This window comes from Calonectris borealis, chromosome 3 (genome assembly GCF_964195595.1).
Source record: "Calonectris borealis chromosome 3, bCalBor7.hap1.2, whole genome shotgun sequence".
Lineage (NCBI taxonomy): Eukaryota > Metazoa > Chordata > Aves > Procellariiformes > Procellariidae > Calonectris > Calonectris borealis.
Genome location: NC_134314.1, coordinates 47732630 through 47753463, shown reverse-complemented (window position 1 = coordinate 47753463; position 20834 = coordinate 47732630). Strand labels below are relative to the sequence as shown.

Genomic DNA, 20834 nt, shown 5'->3' with positions numbered 1-20834 from the left:
GAGGGGAAAAAAAAAAAAAGGCTTCCAAAAACATGTGTTGCAACTTTCTTACAAACTAGAAGACAGTCGGGAGAGTAAAGGAAATCAATGTGAACAGAGCTCCTGTGCCCACAAGACAGTTAGACACAACATTTTTATTCATCTCAAGGATCTTCCCATGAATGAAAAGAGTGGAAAAGCTCTGAAAAGCAACTCACACTGTTTGTATGAGAATATGGTATAGTCTTACCTTAAGTTCCAACAAATGCAATGTTTAATGAACGTTAATGATCACAGAATGACACAAATGCATAGCTAAATTTGAAATCTCCAATGTCTAGACACAAAAGGTCACAAATGGGTAACACTGAAGTTGTTGTGACTAGCTAATGTTGATTTGATCTTTAAATGTGATTTTTCATTGTTTAGATAGGTTTGAAAAGACATTAGGAAATCTGATTTAATGCATTTATGGACACATTTTTCTTAGCTGTATCACAGTCACACGGTAAGTTTCTACAGGCATATTGAATGTCGTGAATGATAGAGTCTGCCAAGATCTGAAGAGATAAGCCTTAATAACAGTCATATTTTATAGTCTTTCCTTCTCAAGGACATCCAAACAAATACATATAGCAGTACTGAAAGGAAGTCACATGTATCTTTTAAAAATTCCTATTTTCTTCCCTCAGCTGCTTACAGATGAGGAATGCACAGGGCTTACCACTTCCCCTGAACTGACCCCGTGTATGTTTCCTTCAAGGCTAAGAAAAGATCAAATCTGGGCATAAATAGATTATTTAACTATGTTTCTGACCTTTATGTAAACATTATACTTGATATCCAATAACAAGCAAAGGTATTTAACTGAGCACATTCTTAGCTTACAAAAACAAAGTTATACTTCCTTTTTGGTATTATTGGATCATTTTACCAAGTACCAGCTTTATGTTTGGTTTTGACTGAACAGAAACAAAAATCTTACTATTTGCACAGTTGTATATGGCCTTTGTAGGTAAACAGTGCTTTTTTTTTTTTTCATTAACCCCTCTCAATTCCTTTCTGTGTTGTTTGTTCACCACTGATGACCTTTAATACATCTGCATTATTATTATTCTCAAACCACCTTCATACTGCCTATCAAGTTTTTTTCAAAAAAAATGAAGAAAATAGTGTAGTCAGGGATATCTGGGGGCATGTCTAAGTAATTCAGTGTCTAAAATAGACCAACATCTCAAGGTATGAAGGCAAGCACCAACAAACCTGCTGGCGACGGATGGAGTTCAGCTGTCTCACAGGGGGAAAAGGATTCTCGCATATGAGTTGGCAGGGCTCATGGAGAGGGCTTTAAACTAGGTTCGAAGGGGGAAAGGGGTAAAACCAGGCTCACTACAGAAGAGCCTAGGGGCGGCACGCCAATGTCAGGGGAGAAATCGGCAGCCCAGCTCAAGTGCATGTACACCAATGCACACAGCATGGGCAGCAAACAGGAGGAACTGGAAGCCATCGTGCAGCGGGGTAGCTGTGACTTAGTCACCATCATGGAAACATGGTGGGATGAGTCTCACAACTGGAGTGCTGCAATGGATGGCTGTAAGCTCTTCAGAAGGGACAGGCGAGGAAGGAGAGGCGGTGGGGTAGCCCTTTATGTTAGGGAGTGCTTTGACTGCCTAGAGCTCAATGATAGTGATGATGAGGTCGAGTGCTTGTGGGTAAGGATGAGGGGGAAGGCCAACAAGGCAGATATCCTGCTGGGAGTCTGTTATAGACCGCCTAGCCAGGACGAGGAGGCAGACGGAATATTCTACCAGAGGCTGGCAGAAGTCTCACAGTCGCTAGCCCTTGTTCTCGTGGGGGACTTCAACTTTCCGGACATCTGCTGGAAATACCACACGGCAGAGAGGAAACAGTCGAGGAGGTTCCTGGAGTGTGTGGAGGATAACTTCCTGACGCAGCTGGTAAGCGAGCCCACCAGGGGAGGTGCCTCGCTTGACCTCCTGTTCACAAACAGAGAAGAACTGGTGGGAGATGTGGTGGTCGGAGGCCGTCTTGAGCTTAGCGACCATGAAATGATAGAATACTCAATACTTGGTGAAGTAAGGAGGGGGGCCAGCAAAACCTCTACCATGGACTTCCGGAGGGCGGACTTTGGCCTGCTCAGGACACTGGTCGAGAAGGTCCCTTGGGAGACAGTCCTGAAGGGCAAAGAGGTCCAGGAAGGCTAAACGTTCTTCAAGAAGGAAGTTTTAAAGGCTCAGGAGCAGGCTATCCCCATGTGCCTTAAGAAGAACGGGAGGGGAAGATGACCAGCCTGGCTGAAGGAGGAGCTCTGGCTGGGACTTAGGAAAAAACGGAGAGTTTATCACTTGTGGAAGAAGGGGCGGGCAACTCAAGAAGAGTACAGGGATCTCCTTAGGTCGTGCAGAGTAGAAATTAGAAAGGCAAAAGCCCAGCTAGAACTCAACCTGGCCACTGTCATGAGAGACAACAAAAAATGTTTTTACAAGTATATTAATGACAAAAGGAGAGCCAAGGAGAATCTCCATCCCCTATTGGATGCGGGGGGGAACGTTGCCACCAAGGACGAGGATAAGGCTCAACGCCTTCTTTGCCTCAGTCTTTAAGAGTCAGAGCAGTTAGCCTCAGGGTATTCAGCCCCCTGAGCTGGACGACAGGGACAGCGAGCAGCATAAACCCCCCATAATCCAAGAGGAAGAAGTTAATAACCTGCTATGCCACCTGGACGTTCACAAGTCTATGGGGCCGGATGGGATCCACCCAAGGGTACTGAGGGAGCTGGCGGAGGAGCTTGCCCAGCCTCTCTCCATCATTTACCAGCAGTCCTGGTTAACTGGGGAGGTCCCGGACGACTGGAGGCTTGCCAATGTGACGCCCATCTACAAGAAGGGCCGGAAGGAAGATCTGGGGAACTACAGGCTGGTCAGCCTGACCTCGGTGCCAGGGAAGATTATGCAGCGGTTCGTTTTGAGGGCGCTCACGAGCCATGTCCAGGACAACCAGGGGATCAGGCACAGCCAGCACAGGTTCATGGAAGGCAGGTCCTGCTTGACCAACCTGATCTCCTTCTATGACCAGGTGACCCACCTAGTGGATGAGGGAAAGGCTGTGGATGTGGTCTACCTGGACTTCGGTAAAGCCTTTGACACTGTCTCCCACAGCATTCTCCTAGAGAAGCTGGCGGCTCACGGCCTAGACAGGTGCACTCTTCGCTGCGTAAAAAACTAGCTGGATGGCCGAGCCCAGAGAGTTGTGGTCAATGGAGTTAAATCCAGTTGGCGGCCGGTCACGAGCGGTGTTCCCCAGGGCTCAGTACTGGGGCCGGTCCTGTTCAATTTCTTTATCAATGATCTGGGTGAGGGGATCGAGTGCGCCCTCAGTAAGTTTGCAGACGACACCAAGTTGGGCGGGAGTGTTGATCTGCTGGAGGGTAGGAAGGCTCTGCAGAGGGACCTGGACAGGCTGGATCGATGGGCTGAGGCCAACTGTATGAGGTTCAACAAGGCCAAGTGTCGGGTCCTGCACTTCGGCCACAACAACCCCAGGCAACGCTACAAGCTTGGGGAAGAGTGGCTGGAAAACTGCCCAGAGGAAAAGGACCTGGGGGTGCTGGTTGACAGCCGGCTGAACATGAGCTGGCAGTGTGCCCAGGTGGCCAAGAAAGCCAATGGCATCCTGGCCTGTATTAGAAATAGTGTGGCCAGCAGGAGCAGGGAGGTGATCGTGCCCCTGTACTCGACCCTGGTGAGGCCGCACCTCAAATCCTGTGTTCAGTTTTGGGGCCCTCACTACAAGAAGGACATTGAGGTGTTGGAGCATGTCCAGAGAAGGGCAACGAAGCTGGTGAAGGGCCTGGAGCACAAGTCTGATGAGGAGCGGCTGAGGGAACTGGGGTTGTTTAGCCTGGAGAAGAAGAGGCTGAGGGGGGACCTCATCACGCTCTACAACTACCTGAAAGGAGGTTGTAGCGAGATGGGCGTTGTTCTCTTCTCCCAAGTAACTAGCGATAGGACGAGAGGAAATGGCCTCAAGTTGCGCCAAGGGAGGTTTAGACTGGACATTAGGAGAAATTTCTTTACTGAAAGAGTGGTCAGGCCTTGGAACAGTTTGCCCAGGGAAGTGGTTGAGTCACCATCCCTGGAAGTATTTAAAAGACGTGTAGATGAGGCGCTTAGGGACATGGTGTAGTGGGTATGGTGGTGTTGGGTTGAAGGTTGGACTTGATGATCTTAGAGGTCTTTTCCAACCTTAATGGTTCTATGATTCTGTTATAAACTGTTAGCCAAAAATCACATGGCTCTGAAAATGGACTGACTCAAAAGCATGGTTCTTACAAATTAGCAAGACACACTCCCTCAGTACTTAAGATAGATATCTTCTTTTAAAAGGAAGAATTCCACATTTGCCATCAAATTAACTATGACCAGTCACTGGCCTTACATTTCCATTTTGCACAGTAATCTTTTCAAATACCAGCTTCAGGGAGTGAAATATCAAAAGCTCATTGTTATGTCGACTAGAAAGAAGCATATATGGATGCCATATAACACCAGAAAGACTAGATTTTTCTAAGCAAGAATATATAAATATTTTTTAAAATACATATTTATTAACTGGAAAAGGTAGCTGGTTTAGGGTTCTCTTTCAATTTGAATGAAAAAGTTATCCATTTGAGTACAGGAATTTTTTCTAAGTATAGTAAGTCATGAAAACTGTAAACATTGTCGAACAATAAAAATCAGACAAGCAATAATGTTACAAATTAGATTCCCTAAGGTTGAGTCCTGATATTCATCCTTGTTAAGTGGCACAATATGAAGCAAGAATAATGAATTTTAATATAATATTTGAATGCATGCTGATAATTTCTTAAACGTTCTCTATGATTTTTATGAACAAATTTCAGTTATTGAAATGCCTAAAATGTGTATAGCAAGGTGAAGATACATGTTCCAGTTAACAAATATAAAACCAAGAATTACTATGATGCAGCATTTTAAAAACAAATTAATTCCCCTGATTTAGAGTACTCTGTATGGTTTTAATTTCCCTAATGTACCTTTTTACCTAATTCCTTAATGAAAAAGTAACATAGAATTTCTTTTAAAGATTTCCTGCCTTGTAGGATAAATGTGCTGAATAAAAATGAAGTTATTGCTTTAGAAAACACTTTTCTCTTACAGAATATGTAATCTTCATGTTCTTTTTTGTTATTTACATATACATCTACACAGCACAATGTGTCTGATTGTGTTGCAGTGTTTGATCAGTGAAACAAGTTGTATTGTTACTACTGCACTGCAGTATCTTTAACCAACAAATATACCCTTTCCAGCTTAAAAAAAACACTAGTTGAAATTATTCTCTATCATGTTCAATTTGTTTTATAGCACATTGCTAAATATTGTTAATAACAATAAGTGAATGACAAATTTAAGTATAAAAAAAATGTAGTGCAATTTTAAAAAATAATTGGAAAAAAAATTCAAGGAAAGACAGATTCTGGAATGAGATCCTTAGCTAATGTGAACCAGCATAGATGGCTTCACTTGAAGAGCACTGTCGTTCAACGTAGCTATGGACCTAATCATGCATCTTTGGAAGAATACTCTATCGCCAACTCACTATGCGATGAGTATACTTAGGATAAACAGACAAATTTCCATGGACTTTAATATAATTACTTAGTTTGGGCCTTAGAATGATCTAAAACATTATTTTTCTAAACAGTGTCCTACAATTTACAACTCTGATTCTTATGTCATTTTGTACTAACATAAGCCACTGACCTGAATGGAAAGTTAGAAAAGGTTCAGACCTAACGTATACTACAAGTTATCTTTTTTCAGTATTTGATCCATAAGTTGTTGTTGTGAATAACTACATATAAGAAACTTTACCAAGTACACAGAGATTTCATATCACATGCGGTGTAAAAATAAGAAAACCCACACAAGCATAAATCAACTTAGCACTAAACTATCAAGAAATGTATTTTTCTGACAAGCTAGGTAGTTGGTATTGGCTGATGACTGAGCACTGACTCTGAAAATATAGGTAGGAATAGAAGATTCGATTGTTCTCCAAGTTAAATAACTACTTTCTTCAAGGTTTTACAATGTGAACCGTTAAGGTAGGACTTTAATTACTTTCTTACATGTATTAAAAAAAAAAAAGAAAAAAAGAAAGAAAGTGAAAGTCATAAATTTGACCACGGTGAGCTAGGAGACTCAGATTTTCTTGTAAATGTTTCATATTTACTACTGTAATTATTTTTATTATGCACTGTTCAGTAAGTCATGTCCTAATCGTGCAACTTTAAAATAACAGGATAAATGTGAGCTAATTGATAGAGCTGATATATGTTTAGCTCCTGAGCTTATTGAAATAGCTGATATATATTCAGCTCCTGGAGAAGAACAAAAGCCCAAGTGGATGGCAAGTTAAATTATGAAATAATCCTTGATAAATTTACCCAGATTATTACCTACTAAGTGTGTATATACACATGAATGAGCATTCTAATAAGTGTTTTGAATTCAGTATCAGTTACCTTTTGAAAAAAAAACACTTTAAAGTAATAGCTATTTTTCTATTCAGATAAATGTGACACTTAATTTGAAACATTTTACTGCAGATACAGAAAAAGCTAAGTGTGAAGATGGCACACTCTTCCAAAGCTGAAGTAGTTCTGCATCTTTTGAAGCAAGCTTGATAAACTTTACTCAATAAACTTCCATAGAGTAAGTAAACAGTTAAATACCTATGTTCACAAACAAGTCCTTATTTACAGGACTGATTATGATTACCTGTTGTGAAAACAAGCACCATACTCATTTGCTGGTGAGTTTTTAGCAGAATGAATGAGCAGTTTCTGTTTCAGCATTTTTTGTATTTTAATATCAGGAAGAAGCTGTTGAGACATTAACATATTTATCTTTCCCTTCTAAATTTCTACCTGAAAATTTGAGTTCAGTATGTGGTAATAAAACTCAAAACCTGGAGAGAAAACAAATATCCGTACTCAGTCCACTTTCTTTTCCTCCATATTGCTGATGCCATGAAAGGCACAGTTCATCTAGTCTAACTTTTGCCATGTAAGAGTTATCCAGTCTAAGCCAACCTTGTCCAATCCTTCTGCCTCCTTCAGCCTCCAAATACTGCAGAGAAGGCCTGACTTGGCTTGGACTAGAAGTTAAGTTTTTAGACAGAGATGAGGCCTGTCAGATTTTTTAATTTTTCATGCAGTTTCCCAGAAGGTTAGAAAAGCAAAGACTTTCCAAAAAGGACCAGAAAAATATCATTCAAACATACATTCTTATTTCGGATGGGTAAGTAATCATTTTCCATTTCAGCTATTAAAAAAAAATAAAGAAAAAGAGGAAGTGAGGGAAGGAATCAAATTATTCAAGATGCAAAAGTTAAAAAAAAAAGCATTGTTCTTTCAAAATTATTTTGCCCACCCATAACACAACATTACTTTTTCCATTCATCTGTAAAAATACAGCACCGATCATTTAGTACTTTAAGATTTAGCTACACATTGAAATCAAATAGAGTGTTTGTGTAATTAGAATACATCAGAGACACCCAGTAAAATATTAAAACAGAAGAAAACAAGAGAAAAAAGCTATCATACATTGAATTAAAAAACTTGTCAAGTCTCCTGAACAACAGTTCCCGACAACATAGTAAGTAAGCTCTCCCTGAACTGTTCTTCTGTCAGAGTGTTACTGAGTCTGTAACTCAGTAACAGTGACAGTGACTCTAACAATCAGGCGTTTATTTCATGCTGAAATATTGACAGATATTTTCAACATAAATCCAGATAACCATTTTATTGAAAAATGAGTTTTTGAAGAGTTTGGGAGTGGAAATACAAATAAAATAAAACAGACATTCAGCTAACGTAAATAAATATATTTCCCCAAATATAAAGATTAAATTCTGTAAGAGCCATAAATGAATTAACCTTCTGATGTGTTGATAACAAAACATTGTTATCTAAGGACAAACACTGTTATCTAAGGAATACAGTGTAGCTGTGCTTCAAACTACCCCTACTGTAGACATCAATCACAATACTAGCTAAGAACCTGCTTTTATATACCCCAGGCAGAAGCACCTAGAAATGGAAACACTTTAAAAATATATCGTCTAAGAAATTTCAATTTCATTTGAAAGATACATCAAACAAAGCTACTGAACACATTCCTGGATGGGTTACTCTACTTCAACAGCATTCTGGAAAGACTATACAAGAGTAATATTCAAGGAAATCTGAATCCAGGCTAATCCAAATCATTTGCAAATTTTAAGCCAAGTGTATCTTTGCAGAAAATGTAAAAACAGCAGCCTTGAGCGCGGCACCCATGGGTCACTTCTAATTTTCACCCAAAGAAAAAAAAAGCTTTGTGGTATTAATTCATTAAGAATTACCTCTTAATGAAATTAAGAATACATTTTTTGAACTTCTATTTATTGTTTTGCATAGTATTACAATACCATCTAATTTATCCAGAGCTGGCTGAGCTCCAGTAGTTGGAATAATGATCATTCCATGTTTGTTCTGTGCTCTTTGCATTACTGAAAGCTTTGGCTGTTTAAATTGAAGGCACTATATAAACCTAAGACTATTATTACTGTACAATAAAGAAGCCAAAAGACTCGGGGGGGGGGGGGGGGAGGAAGGGGGAAGCACAAAATTATAAGTATTAATATGATGGTGATCTTTGATTCTCCATATTCCAATTCCGATGTGACAGCATAATGACATTATGTTATCATATTGTTTAATCTGATCTTCCAACATACATTACAGCATAACATTATAAAAAGCTTATGCGGGAAACATTAATTTCCCTTGCAGATTGAGGAGTATGGAAATAAGGCACCTTCTAGTTTCTCTTTTGCATTATTGACAGAACTTCTAGTAATTGTTCCTCTGGAAGATATTGAAGAGGATGAAGGTTAAAACTCAGAAACAGACAAGGTAAATATATTAAGTAGGGGACAAAGACCAATTATTTGCAATGACTACAAAATATTTGGTTTATTTTTTTCTAAATCGAGAGGATTTTCTCTTGTATAAAATAAAATTTAAAAAATCTCTAATATTTTAATTTAGAAAAATCTCTTTTTCTCTGGTTTCTTATCTCCGGCGACAGAAACTATTTTATTCAGCAACCACATTTAAATGGCAGGTATTACTTGAACTTTGCATCACTTCAAAAGACAAGTACCAGTCAGTAAGAACCGAGTTACACTCCTCAGCATGCAATCTATCGGACAATTGTGTGAAAATCCTTTTACAAGGCTGTTGGTGTTCCAAACATTGGATGAAAGGATCTGGGGATATTCCAGAAAGCCCACACGGATGAAAGCTTTGTTAACCTACATTAAATCTTGATAATGCAATAATGAGTCTTTTAAAAGGATAATTCTAATTCCCCTATCTAGTGCAATAAAGACTGTATACAGCTAATCTGCTTTGCCCTTTCAATTAAACTCGTCCAAGACGTTCTATGTAGTCAGCACCCTGAATGAGTCATTAAAATTCTCGTTCTGTAAGAGTTGTGTGCATCGCACCGTTGTTTCTAAATTCCATTAAATCCAAACGGTCTTTATCGCCCCATGACCACTGTGACTTCAATCAGCCAATTTAATTACCTTACAAAATTGTCAGCAGAAGCAGCAAAGAAAAACAGGAAGGGCTGTGACGTTATCAAATTGAAATCTTCCTCTGTGCTGTTTAATCTAGACCAGTCAATAACAATGCTTCTCACCTCCTTGCTGCCTTCCCGAGGCTCTTAACCTTACTCTTCTTTCAAAGATTTCTGTTGTTTATAAGACTGATTTTAAACTCCTCTCCGTGGGATGTTAACACATATTGAAAGCTTCTTGTCCTTGGCAGTAAAATTTTCATTGGCTCTAAATACTGGAATTACCAAGCCACGGACCTCTGAGGGCTGCCACAACAAGTGTTTATTCTGCAGATTTTCATCGCACTCCTGATCTAAAGGCAGCCTGCCTTCCCCACTAAAACCAAATACATACATTTTCTCATTTCTCTCTTAAATACAGGCAGAAAGGTTACCTCCTTCCACTAAAAGGGTGTCAGTGCAAAATCCAAAGGAAAGAAAGTGCACATCCAGGAGAGCTAATGCAAGTACAGACTAGGAAAACTCTACATGATTACCCAGCAGGTACTTTTCACTTGAACTCTTGTCTCACGCCCTTTTGCACAAAGCTAGCTCTCACGGCTGTTCCAGGACTTTGCTGGTTTTAAATGCTACTATGCTAAAATGGTCACCTGAATCCCAGAAACGTGTGGTTCGACACCCGCTGGCAACCGCACAAGCAGTGGACGCGATGAGCTGGCCTCTTCTCCGGTTTTGTCGCGCTAGGTCTCGTAAAAACAATTATGTGGAGAAAAACTCAATCTGTTTGAGCCAAAGGAGCTCAGCTAAGAAGTATGTCAGATGAAACCCATGCTAAATCTTCACGGAGGAAGTCTCCACTGTATAGTAATTCCCCTCTCCAGGTTCCCACAATGGAGTTGAGAAAAGAGGTTGGTTTTTTGTTCAGTCCCAAAGATTACATGTTCATACACATTTCTGTTTTGCAGTTATTATTATTATTAATATTATTTTATTATTATCTGGAGGATACCGGGAAAGTGCTAGCTCTGTAAAAGTTTGGTGTGGGGTTTTTTTTAGGGAAAAAAAAAGAAAAAATCACTAGTAGGAAATGTTTCTGGTAAGAGTTCAAAACTCTCCTTTCGTTCTTTGAAAAATGTTCCCATCTCTCTTGGCTTTCTTTTGCTTTTAACCTGGAAGACGAACCCCCTCCCCTCCCCTTAAGGTTCATTGTAACTCACAACATTCAGCTTCCTTCCCCATCTGCTTGAAGTCAGGCAACTCTAAAGCAACAAAAAAGTCAAGACTACAGATACGGCCCTCTACTTTTCTTTACCCTTCTTTGTGAATGTGCTGAAGAAAACAAAATATCTCACGAAGTGGGGAAACACTTATCAGGCCAGTGGGCCCCCTGCTGTGGAGGTCTTTAGTCTTTCACCACACTTTCACGAATAATGAGTTACCTGAGAGAGAATGAGAAAACGCAATGACCAAACCGCTTTCACCTTCCAGTCACTGGTCCCTCTTCACACCTTTGCTGTAGGAAAGACGAATTGCACCCAGCAGCAGAGACAAGGCCCGGAAGGGGCAATTTAAATGAAAGGTATTTTAGAGTGCTCCAGATTTCAAGGAACTGACATTCATGCCCCGCGTAGGAATAGGTAAGAAAAGAGGTTTAAACAGCCCGGGCTCTTACTGCCTCGGGCAAGGAGAAGGGGCGGGTTTCTGGAAACACAGGTTAGCAGTTACTGATGGTTAACAGCTCTTAATGGCTTATTGATTCAGCCTTACAGGACAAAGTGCTGTGATGCCCCCAGGGAGGTAAAGGCAGAAGCGAGGGGGCCTAAGAAAAGGTGGTGGGGCGGAGGCGGAGGGCGAGGCCGGCCCCGGGCCACCCGCCGTGCCCAGCGGTCGGGGGCGGAGAGGCGGCTCGGCTGGGCTGTGGATCTGCAGAGCGACCTGGCGTTTCTGGGAAGCCGCTGTCCTGGGTCTGCTCTTACACAGGAGCAGTGAAGCGGGAAGCTACGAAACGTGATTCCCGATAACGGAACGGATCTGCCGGCGGTCACGTATTTTGGCTTTTGTACGGTGCCAAGTGATAAGGAAAAGGTTTCCATCACACTTAGCACAGCGGAAAGACAAATACTAGGCTGCTGCTTTTCTCCCTCGTCAAGCTGGGACCTGTCTTTTTATCTGCAGCAAGGGTTTAGGACTGTTCCCGTTTGAAACCCTCGAATACCGTGGGCACAAGCCTCACCTCGGCGTTCCCTGGGCTTGCTTATGGGAAGCTATTCAGAAAGGGCAAGGGAGGGAGCCTGGACGCATGCCCCATGAAGTAAAGTGTCGTTTAGAAAGGGCACCTGGTGTGATGCCCAAATACCACGTTGCCCTACTCCAGCAGCAGCAGCAGGCGGGCGTCCAGATGCCTGAGTGAGTGCCGCTGGGGAGGGAATTCTGCCATCGCACCAGCCTCTCCCGGTGTTTGCTCCATAAAGCGCAGGCAAAAATAACCCCCCGCATTTGACAGATAACCCAGGTGGCTCGACTTCCCTGCTGAAAGGTAGCTTGAAAGCGAGAAAGAGAGAAAGAAAGGACATGCTGGCTAGTCCCAACAATGAGAGGAGCCGTGGGAAGGACAATGCGAATCCACGGTGGTTAATTTGCACAGGAAGAATGAGGGGGCTGGAGCTCTGGCAGGCTTCAAGCTCTCCCCTGTTGCCATAGTGCTGCTGGCTGAGGAAGAAGAGAGGGGGCTGGCAGGCTGCCTTCTGGAGGGAATTTCCTTAGCTCTCGCTTCTCCTCGGGAGGGACTCCGCGGGAAGGCACGGCATCCCGTCCTCCTGGTCGCAAAGACATCCCGAGGGGACAGCTAGCACAGGAACCCGGAGGGGGCGGCGAGGAATTCCCCTCTCAGAAATAACCAAAGCTTTTCCACCGCTCACTCGTTGCTCCTTCCCTCCTCCCCGCCATGCCCTACACAGAGGCAGAGATGTCAGCCTCTGGGGAAGGCGGGGGAGTTCTCTCGCGGCCAGAGACAGAGCCACTCCACACCTGGACTAGGCTAAATCCAGACTCCTTAAAACAGAGATGTGCAACAGGCTCGCCTGAGCAGGGCAAAAGCCTTCCTCGCTCTCTCTTACGTCTAACATTTTCCATACTAAAATAAACTAACCGACCGCTCCCTATCTACTTCTAAGGCTCAGAGATGGGCTGACGACAATTCTTTTGACAAGAAAAAGCATGCCGTGATTCAGAAGCGGACTCATACTTTGCTTCTACAAACAATGGAGTGAGCACGACCCGTTAACTGACTGGTGGGACCAGGAGGCAGTTTGGGAAGGGAAGTTAGCCTAGAAAAATATATGCATGCGCGCCCATGTCACTGGGCGCCGAAGTGCCGCTGCACCACCCTTCACTCTCGGAATTATTTATTATTCTAATTATTATCAAAATGCTGCTCTCCAGGGCTACCTCTATAGGTACACTGGACTAACAATTCAGAGAGAATCTGATCTAAAAGCGGAAAGCTCACCTCTTCCTAATGGTGTGGCCGGGAAGATGTTTGTTTACATAGCTACCCTTGAAAGTAATTCAGACTCCTAGTGACCGACCCTCGGCACCGGTTATGAATCCCGGTTCGTGGAAGAACAGACAGCTGGACAGTGCCAGAATACAGGCAGCCCTAGCACTAATTTCACGGCCATGATTATGAATCAGACTGAATGCAAAATAAACCCCGCAATGATATACGAAACCGTTTATCCATGTCCAAAGAAACAAGCATTCCTGCAGACGGTTGCTAAGAGCAACGTGCCTTAAGCACCACCTTTAGACCAGATGGAAGCAGAAAAAAAGTACTACTAGGAATTCAGCACGCGAGATCAGTAACAGCCTGGTGACTTTTTAATCATTACCCACCTTCCCCTCCACATCAAAGTGTGTGCGGGAGGGAATTTAAACAAAATTAGATGCAAACCAAGGCACTACTCCCAGGCGAAGACAAGAGCTTTCAGTGCCCCACAGAAATGGATGTAGCAGCTACTACAGCTTATAGCGGTCAGCACGAATGCGGGAGATCCGCTCTTCCTCCCTCCGGCCATGCTGTCGGTAGGCACAGAGGATGCCGCTTGTCTGAGGAAGCAACTTTCGGCCTGCCCCCGCCGCCTCTCCCCGCCGCGGCTGGCCCGCGGGGCGCTGCTCTCCGCCCGCCGTGCCCGGGCGGCCGGGAGGGCGCGGACGCGGGCGCGGGGGTCGCCCCGGAGGACTTCCTCGGGCCACAGAGCCCCCTCGGACCTGCGATTAACTTTCGTCTCCGTCCTGCCCTTCCTTACTGTGAAACTTCTATAGGAGATGCAGCGGCTGAAATTTCTCCCTCTCTTGCTTGCTTATACACACGCACACACGCGCGCATACACAGGCAGAGCTGTTAAGGTTAGTTTCATGGTCCAACTGGGATAGTCTTGAAAGAGTAAAACAGCTCTACTCTCCTTGAAATTTCATTCTGCTCTATGATTTTGCTCTCCCTTTTTTTTTTTTTTCCCCTCCCGGGAGCAGGGGGAACTCATACAACTTTCCTCGCATAGAAAAGCTGTGGTTTTGAAACGTATCGCAAAGGCTCTTTCACGACCACCGCTCAAGACATAAATCATCTCTTCTCTAACCCTAAACGCTAGTGAAGTGGCAAGCAACTAGGCAGACGCTTCAAGGGAAACCAGCCCACATATCTGAAATTACAGCGCCGCGCCCACACGGGATCGGCTCGGGAGGACCAGAGACGGGCGGCCGAAACTTAAGAACTAGTTGACAGATTTTTAACTGATCAAGCATCATATTAGCCATGCTTTCCACTACTATGGAAACAAAAAATGTACATTACGAGGAAGCCACGCAAGCTGCGCAGAGCCTTAGGCAAACGCATTTGCCAGTCATTTTTCTCTCTATTGTTATTATAATTATCATCATCATCGTGCCGTTACTACGGCTACAATGAGCTGCAGCGACAGAAAAAACACACAGCAATTCATCCCTCCGGATGCAAAATAAAGAGAGACTTCGGTGCCTGACTCCGGTAGCACGTCCCAGCTCTCCCCCAGCACCCCCTTCTGAGTCAATCCTACGCATATCGCATTCAGGCTTAAATGCACAATGAAAAAAGTGTCGGGAAATCTTACCAAATCTTAATACATGTGTGGTTCCTTGAGAATATCCAATCCACAGTAAGCAAAGAAGGAGTCTAATGGTGCATCTGAAGACTGGGTTAGTTAGAATAGGGGAAATAATCTTCATGATGTTTCTATGCACACACGCGCTGCCTCACTTCCCCCTTCTAAGCCGTCAGGTTTCCCGGTAGGGTGAGAATGAGGATACGTAAACTGATGGCCCTCAGACACGATCACGGCATGGTCACAGAGAGAGGAGAGAGTCTACGCTTCCCAAACCCATTAGCAATCCCTGCATGTTCTTCATTCACTGCGCCAAGGAGCAACCTTCAACTGCAAGGAATGGTGGGACATCCATGTTAGTCGGGGGAGAATCCTTGAGAAATCCAAACACACACAATGTCCAGCCGAGTAAACCTGGGAGGCAAGAAAGGAGGAAAATCAATAGGTAATCCAGCTCGAGAAATCGCTGAGGTATCGCCACATAGCGAGAGTCAATGAGCACCAGCCGTTTTACTGGCGAAGCTTTTGCCGTGCTCCCATTCTACTGCACTGCTGCACAGCTTCTGACGCGAAGCCAAGATTAAGTGAGAGAAATTGAGATAGCTCTTCTCTTCTTAAGGCTGCCTGCCAGACAGCCTTCCCAATGTCTATTATGCAACCGATCTGATCGCCTAGCGTTGTCGGAGGAAAAAAACATCTCGGTTTTATTTACATGCTTCTAATTGTTATTAGTATTTCAGTTGTTCTGAACAATAGCTATAGGGGTCCGTAGCGGGGGCGGGGGGGGGGGGGGGGGAGCTATAGGGGAGAAGGGAATCGGTAGTCTAAAAATCAATTCATGCATTTTAATAGCTGACTGCCTGGGTCGAAATCACTTGGCTTTAGAGTTGTGAAAGAGAAGGCTGAAAATAAAGTCACGCAGGTTATCAGAATAACGTTTAGGCTAAAAAAAAAAAGATCACGATATTTACATTCACTAACTGTTACTCACGTTAATGCGTGAAATAGGGTAAATGCGGTGGCTTGTATACTGACTGTCCTTAGGAACTTGGTCCGGACCCAATGATCACGGAACACCAGCCTGCTTTTGGAAGGTAAACAGGAATCAGCAGCGCTAGAACAGCCTTGTTGAATGCACAGACCTGTTTCGCTCAACTTTCTTGAAATTGCAATGTTGCTTAAAAGATAGTAACTTGGGGATTTACTAGTTTACGTTTTGCACTTTGTTCTGCCACTCTCTTATTTTGCACTCTGCTTTCCTTTCACTCTAGTATTGTGGAAATATTGCTGTTGCTCCCTGTACTGAGACATCTATGTAGTTTGTCATTTTGCAGTCCTTAGTAAGAACAATATCACTTCCCAGTTTGATAATGGGATACTGAGTTTGTATCTGCAAATGCAGCCACAGGGTTTTGTCTTTTGGCCAGGTGTTTCAAAGAAGATAAATTCATTCTGTGGACTACTTCAGATTTTCCTTGGAAATACAATTAGTTGTGTGCCTGTATCCATTCAAATACATTGAACCAGGACTGTCAGACTTTGCAATCTAAGTGAAGCTTTTGCTGAACCTACTTAAGCTTTATTACAAATATTAAAAGATAATTCCTAGATTCCCCACTAGGAAAATGAATTCATTTTATTCTACATTCTGCCTACAGACATCTTTTATCTCCTTTATCTCCCTCCCTGCCTTTTATTACTAAAGAAAATATCACTGAGAGAATTCCTCCACAGATACATACAGATGAACACAGAATAAACTTGACTTTACAGAAATAAATGCCTATGATGCCAAGCTAATGAGAACACTCTGTGGAATCTATCAGAACAAGAGCATGAGCGAGGTGAGTTACAGTTTATTCTTAAATAACATCTGTGTATTGTAGACATGCAAATAAGTAACAGCAGCATTTAAATTATAACCTGTAATGTTGGTGCTCTGTATCCCTAAGAGTGTTAGCAATTCACAGTAACTTTTTCTCATTATGGCTTACTGATTTCCTCTGCACGCATTTACTTAAAACACTGTAAAACGCTGATGAAAAGAAATGTACATTGTGCGAGAGGATTATTAAACATCATTGATTTTTTTTCTTTAAGATGGAGGCATAACTGCAGTGTCAAAAATAAGTATCATGAATGGCTAGTTCTGCAGTCTAGCAGAGAATTCAGTCAGACGGTTTGACTATTGGAGCACTTTAAAAAGAACACCCAGTGTTAAAAGCAAGGATATCTAGCGACTCCTTCAGTTCACACTTAGAATATCTCCCAGTAAAAATGCAGAGAGATGCTTTTTCTTGTATTTTCTATTTCGTTTATTCTCTTCTACTCGTTCATATTTTATCTTAGTCCAAGGAGAAGTAGAACCGACCGACGTGAATACTGTGAACGTTCTTTGCCTCCCTCCTCTTTCCCCTGGTGTTGCTGAAATAAAGGACATCAGGCATCTTTAGATACTTTTTAAATTGTGAATGCTCAGATGTAGCTTCCTGTCTAAACGCGGGGGGGGGGGGGGAGGGAGTGGTGTTAATCTAATGTAGTAAACAGTTTTGAAAATATAATATTCATGGTCAGCTTTAGCACATTAGACAAGATATAAACTTTGGGCAAAGTGACTCCTGTTATCAGTCTGATTTTCTAAGGTCTCTTGAAAAAAAAAATACAGCTACCTGTAATCTAAGCCCAACAGAGCTCCTAACTCACTGAGGTGTTTATAACTGGAATCACAAAACAACTTGTGATTAATTCCTTTTACTACTAAATATTCAGGAGCCCACACCGCGGCCCCTGGTCGCACGCCTACGACTCAAGCCAAGTTTCGTTTCCCCCGGGCCGACATCCCGCCACCCCCGGCGGCGGCCTCAGCACCGCGGACAGCGCCCGGCCCTGCCCCGGCGCGGCGCCGTCAGCACCAGGGAGAGCGCTCCCAGGCCGCCGCCGCCGCCGGCGCGCCTACGCGCCCGGCCGCTTCAGGTGTCAAAACGCCTTCTTTTTCCTCTCCAGTCATTTCACAGCACGGAAAGGAAATTAAAATCTGTTATCGGCTTCTTTAAAGACACATATTACATCCTCGATTATGTTAGCTGGCCAGCTATTTTATGGCGGTTTATGGGTTCAGAAGGAGTACCGCTCTCCTCCTTATCTGCCATCACACGTCGCCTAATGCTCTGTGTTAACGTCCCTCCCCCTTCTTTCAAACCCTGGCTCCCACCTTGAAGGAAAATCTTAGTTAATCCAGAAGTATTTTCTCAAGAATATCAGTTCCTTATCAAAAAGTAAATCTTGCAAGACATCAGATGTTTAGAACTCGCTAAATATTTGGTGACTGAAGACCACTTATAGACTGTACAATTAACTAAAGCCTCACACTTCACCACCCTAGACTCCTTTTCTGTTAATTGGACTTTAGTTTCATTTCTCCTTTGGGAAAGGGAGGGAAAAGGAAGGGTAACCTTTATAAAAGATACTTTTATCCACCCTCCAGAATGATTTCAGTATGAAAGCAGGTAAATGTTCTTAATGCCTTTCATATTTCCTTCCCTGGAAGACGTTCAGTTCAAAGGTTGGAAATCCCTAATAAAATGTTCTGCTGGAGAAGCTGGTCTTGTGTTTTCGGGGCTTGTCACCACTGGTACACAGTTCTTTTCAGATTAAAGTCTTTATGAAACTGCCATCCATCCTTCGGTGATCAGCAACTGGGAAATCTACAATTCCTTGGATATATGTTTTGATTTGTTTTACATTTTGGTCATCTATCGTAGACATGGTAGTAATACATCTTTAATACACAAGGACAATGTTCAAGTGAAGCTGATATGAAAAATAGTATTCCAGCTATAGGCGGGGAAAGAAGAATAGGCAATCTAAGGCCTTTAAATCTTTCCTGGGTAATAAAAGCCTACTAGATTCTTTAGGTGTGTGTCAAGTATAAATGGTGATCTTCTGTACATAATGTTTCATTTGAGAAGGGGAGATATGTGATTCGGATTACCTTATTATATCAGACGCTTTTTCCTTCAGATCGTATTTTCATGTGCTGTTATCATAATAAAAGTTAACCCAGTTCCAGCTAGCTGCCACCTGCTGGGATGTATAGTTTTACCATCTTTAAAAAGGAAATGTCTTTCATTTTCAGGTCATAGCTATGTCTCTAAGAACCGATGATAAGCGTTTTATATCACTTAATCTACTGTTTTGTCCTCTCCCAACAACAACTGATATAAATTTAGTATGTGTATAACATACGGTCCCCAAAGCTTTGTTTCTCGGACATTTTTCGGCAAATCCTTGTAAACGCTTCCGATTCACATGCCACCACAGTCCTCCTGCTGTTGCAATCTGGTGTGAGGAGAGCCATAGCTTACCGCAACACCTGACCAGCCTCTCCAGATCTCTAGAAACAAGTATTGCAGCTTTGCTGGCAAAGCAGTAACACAGTCCTCCCTTTTTAAAGGTTTGCCAAAGTATTCAAATGAATGTTGATATTATCATTTAAAAACACATTGCGGCCCACTTGCACTTCACTCCCACCAGCTATAAAAACCATAGGTTCTCCTCTGTCTGTTATTAGCTCAGTCCAAATTTACAACCAAGTTTCTGCTGCGCCGATGATTAATGACATTTTAAGATGGTAATTAATTTTTAGCTAGTGGAAAGACGTGCATTCTAATTAACGAACTGAGTATGCAATAGACTTACTAGTTCAGGCACTTTTGAGTATCACAGCAATGCACTTTCCTAGCAGGTTTTAAGCAGCAAGAACAAACATTTATGACATTATCTACAGATCAGCCTTTCGTCCCTTCAGTTTGCTTTGGGGTTGGGGAAGCTGTGAAAGATTTTGGGAGGAGAAGGAGGATGTTTAATGTTTTCCATGCTCTACTCCCCCAAAAGTTTCTAAGGAAAACGTGAAAAGAGGTTTTCATTATAATGTATTCATTCCTTTTCAGTGCGCACACGGCTCACTGCAATCATGACTCCACTCCGTAGGCAGGAATGTCTCTTGCTTTACACAGAGAGTGTCAGCGCCCTGGCTGGGTTAGCGATGGATGCTCTCCCAAAGAATGCTGAATTTATTCAGAAATAAATGACAGGACTGCCTATAAGCCGAAAGGGGGGCTGGCTGCGCCATACCGTGGGGCCGGGTAGGGGCAGGAGGAGACCTCACGGAAGTAGAGACTGTTGTCCACCCACAACTCTAGCGAAGTTAGAGCCCATTTCTCACCTCCACTCCCCCAGGAGAGCGGGTGGCACACCCTCAAGGCTGCCGGCTCCTCCGCTCTGAGCCGGCCCGGGAGCAGAGCTCCGGCTGTGGGGGCAGTTCCGGGCTACCGCGGGAGCCGGGCGGGGGGCATCGTGTGGCTGCCCTGCCCTTGGCCTCTCGCCCCGGCTTCCCACCCCTCCGCCCCCAGCATGGGGCAGCGGCAGCTCTGACAGTGGGGAGAAACGGGGAAAGGAAAACAGCAAGGCGACTGATTTGCCTACCCCACAGGAGGGACAGACCCGGGCGGCAGGAGCCGGCCAGCCCAGCAGTGCCCGGGTTCGCCGGCTCAGCGCCCGCCTTTGCCCGGAGACACCTGGCCAGGAGACATCGCGGTGTGCAGCTCTCGGCACAACGCGGCTACGGTGCATCCCCCGCCGCCACCCTCCCCCGCCCCGCCCGCAGCCCGTCACTTGCATGCAACCCCTCCGGCTGTGGCGGCCAGCCGGAGACCCCGGGACATCCTCCTACCTTGAGCTGCGGGCGGGAAAATGGGGAGGGAGAGGAAGGCGGAGGCGGGGGGAGGAAGGGCGGTGGCAGGACGCCGGGGACTGCCCGGGCTGCGGTGCAGCCGGCGTCCAGGCACCACTGACGGCGGCGGTAAGCGGCGGCCGAGGGAGGGAGGGAAGGAGGGAGGGAAGGAGTGAGACCCGCCTCCCGTCGAGAGCGCTGCACAGCGCCCTTTAAAGGAGCAGAAACCCGCTTCCTCCGCGGCCGCCGCTCCCGGCTCCCCGCAACGCCAAGCCCCGCCGCCGCCCCCGCCGCTGCCCGCCCGCC

General features: G+C 44.0%; 1 protein-coding gene across 1 annotated transcript in view; it reads right to left on the bottom strand.

Annotated features, from left to right (window-relative positions):
• Positions 1–15211, bottom strand: part of GRIK2 (glutamate ionotropic receptor kainate type subunit 2) — a 452815-nt gene extending 437604 nt beyond the window's left edge. The window contains exon 1 of the mRNA XM_075145571.1: positions 14807–15211. Within this exon, the coding sequence (XP_075001672.1) occupies positions 14807–14921 (115 nt within the window). The 5' untranslated portion in view covers positions 14922–15211. The remainder of the gene's footprint in view (positions 1–14806) is intronic.
• Between the last annotated feature and the right edge of the window lie 5623 nt (positions 15212–20834).